The sequence below is a fragment of the Belonocnema kinseyi genome, chromosome 10 (genome assembly GCF_010883055.1).
Source record: "Belonocnema kinseyi isolate 2016_QV_RU_SX_M_011 chromosome 10, B_treatae_v1, whole genome shotgun sequence".
Taxonomy (NCBI): domain Eukaryota; kingdom Metazoa; phylum Arthropoda; class Insecta; order Hymenoptera; family Cynipidae; genus Belonocnema; species Belonocnema kinseyi.
This window is the reverse complement of record NC_046666.1, coordinates 44494242-44500649: the sequence shown is the minus strand read 5'-3', so window position 1 is coordinate 44500649 and position 6408 is coordinate 44494242. Positions and strand designations below refer to the sequence as shown.

Here is a 6408-nt window from a genome sequence, read left to right as displayed (position 1 = left end):
CACGATGAGAATGTGTACCTCAAAGTCTACAGAGTTTTGAGAAACTTAATCTTTGACTACACTTAATTAAGTATACAATTACGAATATTAAGACGCTTACTTTTTTGGATAGTTTCTTTCAGTTTCCTAGGTATTTTTGATTAAATAAAGTATTTTTCAAAAATCAGTATACTTTAAGAGTTAAAATTTTGTCATCTTTGTTATCGAATAAACAAAAAAATAAACTAAAATTTAAAAATCCGCTACAACATTTCGATGCGAAATTATTTTATTAGTTTTCATTTTAAAAAAAGTTAAAATCGGATAATAATTGTCTTCTGGAAATCAATTTGTCCGAGGACTTTTTTCCTAGCTGCGACGCGTCTCGAAGACGCGAACAATGACATTAAACACCCTTATGTTTCCAGTTGCCAAAAATCATAATGCAGTACTGTAGTATTCCTCACATGAACAAAGTTTTTCTCGTATAAACAGAATACACATTTTTTGTTTAAATTTCATAAATCGGTACTTATAGGTCATAAAAAGTTCAACAATAGGTTTCTAGATGCGTCTCGAAGATGCGAACAATAGATAGCATATTGTTGTATTTTAAATCTCGAAAAAGTTTTTTTCACATAAACAGAATAAATACTTTTTTTTTCACTTTATAAATCTGTACTGGTTCAACTTTTTTTTCAACAAAAGGTTCAACAATAGGTCGATTGATTCATCTCGAAGACACGAGCAAATAGCCTATTTGAAAATGTAGGTAATTACAAACCTCATTCTATGAAGACCCAATTATGAGGAAAAAATAAATAAATTAATATCCTGAGTAGAGTTACGTTATTGTCACGTAAACATTATGTGTCATTTCTCAGTGAGTACCTCAGTGGTTCTTGAGCTACCTGCGCTTCGCTTCTGATTGGTAGACGCTCCAGAAGCAGAAGTTCAATTTCTATCCTGTTTTGAACAGATGAATTTACTACCGAAACAATAGTAGACGCTTTTCGGTTACGTCGTGAATTGTCTTTATAAAATAAAAAAATGCAAGACGATGTATTTGCGCAATTGGATTTAATAATATTTAGAAACTGGTGTACCAATTGGACATTTGAGGAGTTGCAATTGATGCAACAAGTGGACTTGGCAGTAAAGGAAATTGTCGCGAGAGAACGATTAGCATCCGCAATTCGTAAAAATGAATTTAAAAAAGTTGATGCTGAAGAAGTGTTCTACAAAAAAATTCAAGGTGAGTTAAGAAAATTATATTTTATTTGGAAATTATTTGGGAACGACAAAAATAATATCCCATTGGATCCATGTTAGGATCCCAAATGAAGTGGGCAATACAACGTAACTGTTACGTTTCTGCAACGTATGCCTGGAGAATGCATTCAGATAAACTGATGTTTGGCAAATTAAACTTCACGCTTTTCTCGTACTTTCATAATTTTTAAATTAAAAATTTATTTATTAATAATTGATCGCTACAGAGGAAAAATGTTTACAATTTTAAATAATAAATAAATTTTTTATATTTTGGCTCTGAAATATATTTAGGAAGTACTAATAAGATTACCATATAACTAGACCCCCCCCCATATCCTTATTTCGAAATTCTCTAACTCTTCGTGACTTTTCCCGAACCAATTTATAATTTTCTTTGAACGTTATAATTTTTTTTAGGTTAAATTTTCAATCCAAAAAATATATGTTTAAATGAAAAGATCCATTTTCTACAGAAAAGATGAACTTTCAACAATATTAATTAATTTTCAACAAAATATTTAAGTTTTTAACCAAAAAAATGAATTTTTAACTAAAATGAGGTATCTTTAAAAAAAAACATAAAAAAAAGAATTTTCAACCACAAAGATTAACATTCTCCGAAAATTAGGAATATTCAAGAACATTAATTTTTTAATAAAAACAATAAATAAGTATGAAAAAATAAATTTTTGACCATGAAAAACGAATTTTCAAGAAAACAGTTAAGTATTCATCCAAAGAAATGAATAGTCAATCAAAAAGATGATTTTTTATGAAGGTGATTAATATTCTACCATAAAAGAAAATTTTTCAACAAAATGCATATATTTTCAGCCAAATGGCTTAATTTTTAACTAAAAAATATACTTTTTCAACCATAGATGAAGTAGTTAAATTTTCAATTAAAAAAGTTAATTTCAATCAGAAAAAGAGTTTTCAACAAACTTTATTAAATTTTTAACCAAAGACAATAATTTTCAACTATAAGTTTGAATCTTCAATTTAAAACATTTAATTTTGAACGAAATATTTGAACTTTTGATTAAAAAAATGAATTTTTAACCATACAGCTTAATTTTGCTAACGATAAGAAAAATTTTCAACAAAATAAATGAATTTTCATAAGAAATTTGAATAGTTATTTTTTCAATTAAAAAACGGAATCGATATATTTTCAGTTTAAAAATTCATTTTTTCCTATAAACAATACATTTTAAACCGAACAATTAAATTTGTAACCAATGAAATTAATTGCCAACCAAAAATATAATTTTTTTTACAGCAGAATTTTCATCTAAGTAATAAAAATTGTTTAATCAATTTCCAAATATTCTAAACAATAAAATATGACTTTCAAGGTTCTTTAATTGGGTTAATAATTTCAGAAACAAATAACTTTTCACGATTAACAAGGGGAAAATTTTTTAAGAAAATGAAAATTATTTAAATTATGACCATATAGAGAATTATGACAGCCGATTTTTTAATTTATTTTTATTTCACATCTACGGAAACAAATCAAATGAAAAATGACCATTTTTACAAGTTTATTTGTTTCTTAAACAATTGAAATAAACTTGAGATCAATAGAAAAAGAAGAGAAAATTCATCTACTATTCTGAAAATTTGTCTTTTTTATTGTATGAAATACATATTTTGGGTTGAAAATGTACATATTTTATTGAAATTTTTTTGTTTAAAGATTCATCGATTTGGTTAATTCTTTTTTTCAAAGTAAAATATTTTGTTAAAAATTATCTTTTTTTGTCGTTGTGGAAAAAAAACATTTTTTCAGTAAAAATATAGCTATTCCATTTTTGCTACAAAATTAATTTTTTTAGTTGAAAATTCAATTCATTTGTTGGAAACTCGTATTTTTTAATTGAAAATTTAGTTATCTTTGTAGAAAATGCATAATTCTGGGTTTGTAAATTTAAGCTCAACTCTTTTGCTAAAAAATCATGTATTTGACGTAATATGGAGATCATTCCTTTTAAAATTCTGTATGGTAGTTGTCACTAAATGTGTTTAAAATATAATTATTTAGAAAAACATTTTTTATATCAACATTATAGATTTCCTAGGTGTAAGATTTTTCTTCATGAACAAAAATTTAGAACGGTCAGGGAAAATAAAAAATTGTTCAGTTATTCCAATTTTTGTGTTCAACTGAAAAATGCAGTTATTGCAATGGAATATTTCATAATTTGAATTGAAATCGCATCTCCTTGGTTGAACATTAACTTTTAACTGGAAATTTAACTACTCAATTTTTGGTTGAAAATTTATCTTTTTTAGTTGAAAATTTTTATTTTGAGCAACATTTATCGTTTTTGGTAAAAGTTAATCTTCTTAATTGAAAATTCATATTTTTGGTTGGAAATGTATCTTTTTTAGTTAAAAATTCAACTATATGGTTGAGAATTCATGTCCTTTAATAAAAAATCATCTTTCTGGTAGAAAATTAATCTTCCTGTTTAAAAATTCATCTTTTCGATCGAAAATTTAAGTATTTCAGTTAAATATTCATCATGTTATTTAAAAATTTATCTTTTTGATTACAAAATAAAACTGCTTGATTAAAAGTTAAATTCCTTTGGTAAAATTTCATCTTTTTGAGTTAAAAATTCAACTATCTGTTCGAGAATTCATATATTATGTTGAAAAATCTTTTTTGTTGTTGTCATAAACTGAATCCTTTTGGATAAATAGGCTGTTATTTAGTTAAAAATGTTTAAAATGAAAATATTAATTTTTAAAGAAAAAGATGAAGTTTATACCAAAATATATATATTTTCAACGAAATAGTCACATTGTCAACCAAAGAAATAAATTTTTTATGAAAATCATAAATGTTATGTGAAAAGAAATGAATTTTTAACAAAGATTTTGATTCCTCAACAAACACCAAATAGTTAGAATTTTATATACAAACATTTTTCAGTAATGAAGGAAAACAAAATTTACCCAAGTTATTATTTTTAAGGGATAAATAATTTAAAATGGAAAATAAACATTTCGCATAAACATTTCTTTTTTAGATTTATTTGTTCATTTGTTTTTAAAGTTAAATAAATATATCATTTTCCTAAGTTTCTGGAGAAAATTAAAAAAATCCTTTCAGACATGTCGAAAAAGTATAATTTTTTATTTTTTAGGGTTTTGAAAAATGATAAGAAAAATATGACTCAGTTTGGAAAATATTGAGTACTTTTAGAACTTTGGAGAATAAATATCACTTAAACTGACTCGAAATATTCCTAAAATTAAAAAAAAAATCTTTCAAAATTAAAAAAACTGTCATTAAATCTTCCAGTTATTTTCGAAATATTTTAAAATGTTTTGAAACTTTCAAACAAAATTTCTTTCCAAGAATCTCAAGAAATAAAAAACACGGGTTTCCCGACAACAATAGTTTCAAATTTTTTGGAGTGATTTTGAGATGGTTCGAGAACTAATCGAAAATTGCGTCATGTGGTTTTTAATAATTGGATGACCTTATGTTTCTCATAAACCTGAAGTTTGCAGAATTTTGTAAGCGGCAAAAAAAACGAAAATTTAATCCAATTAAGAACACGGGTTTCCAGATCTCAATAGTTTAAAAATTTGTTCGAGTAATTTCGAAATAGTTGCAAGAAGTCAGCGATAATGGCGCCATGTGCTTTTTAATAATTTGATGACCTTTTGTTTCTCATAAACAAGAAGTTTGCAGAATATTTTTGCGGCAAAAAAAATGAAAGCTTCAATCAATCAAGAACATGGGTTTCTCGACAACAATAGTTTCAATTTCTTTCAAGTATTTTCGAGATAGTTTCGAGAAATAATCTTAAGTGGCGCCATCAGCTTGTTAATAATTTAATGACTCTGTGTTTCTCATAAACAAGAAGTTTTCAGAATATAATAGTTAAAAAATATTCAAGTAATTTCGATATAGTTTCAAAAAGTAAGCGAAAATGGCGCCATGTGCTTTATAATAATTGGATAATCTTACGTTTCTCATAAACCTGAAATTTGCAGACTTTTTTTAAGCGGAAGAAAAAATGAAAACTTTATCCAATCAAGAACACGGGTTTCGCGACATCAATATTTTCAATTTTTTTCGAGTAATTTCGAGATAGTTTCGAGAAATAATCGAAAACAGCGTCATGTGCTTTGTAACAATTGGATAACTTTACGTTTCTCATAAACCTGGAATTTGCAGACTTTTTTGAAGTGGCAAGAAAAATGAAAACTTTATCCAATAAAGAACACTGGTTTCCCCACAAAAATAGTTTCAATTTTTTTCGAGGAATTTCGATATAGTTTCGAGAATTAATCGAAAATGGCGTAATGCGCTTTTAATAATTGGGAAAGGATGGAAGGTTTTTAGGTGATTTCTCATTTAAAAAAAGTTTTTCACCATATCTACCTTCATAAAAATATATTTTTGTTTCAGATTGCCAAAGAAAGGAAGAAAAGAAGAGGAAGATTAGGTCAGTTTTCACCCCAGAGCAACTGAATATGCTTGAAAATGAATTTATAAGCTATCAGAGTTTGGAAAAAAATCGTGTCTTCGGGCTTAGTAAGACTTTAAATTTATCCGAAAAGCAAATTAGGACCTGGTTCTCAAACCGAAGAAATAAGGAAAGAAAAATGGGCCAAAAATCGAATCGACGAAATGTTTTGGAAGGAAATTTTGATAAATCTGAACCAAACCAATATCCACAGAACCATCAAGACTCGATTGAGCATCAGAAATATCAGAATCCAGTTGAATACTTAACCCCTTATTCATAGTCTTCCCACCAGGGCTCGCTTTCTCAGGGCTCAAAAGAAAATTTTCTTTTATTAAACAAAAAAAAACGGCTTTAAATCAAACCAGAACGTGCCATTTTTGTATTATTTATATATAAATTTTACAATTTTATTATTAAAATAATGGCTGCATCTAGTCCGCAAAAAAGGAAATAAAAAAGGGTATCGACTAGACCAGAAATTTCGGGAAGATTGTAAACAATGTATGAAAAATATTAAACTATTCATCCCGAATTTCAAGAAGTCGAGTCACTTTGTAAAATAATATTTAACATTTTTAGAAATTGGGGCTAAAATTTATTTGAGAAGTATTAGAAAATTTAAGTAAATAAATTAGTAAAGTATTGGAGAAATAAATAT

General features: G+C 26.4%; 1 protein-coding gene across 1 annotated transcript; it reads left to right on the top strand.

Annotated features, from left to right (window-relative positions):
* Positions 1-848: 848 nt before the first annotated feature.
* LOC117181845 (homeobox protein not2-like) lies at positions 849-6096 on the top strand. The gene is made up of 2 exons (XM_033374840.1): positions 849-1234; positions 5690-6096. The coding sequence occupies exons 1-2, from the start codon at positions 1030-1032 to the stop codon at positions 6028-6030; spliced, it is 546 nt and encodes a 181-aa protein (XP_033230731.1). The 5' UTR covers positions 849-1029; the 3' UTR covers positions 6031-6096.
* Positions 6097-6408: the final 312 nt, after the last annotated feature.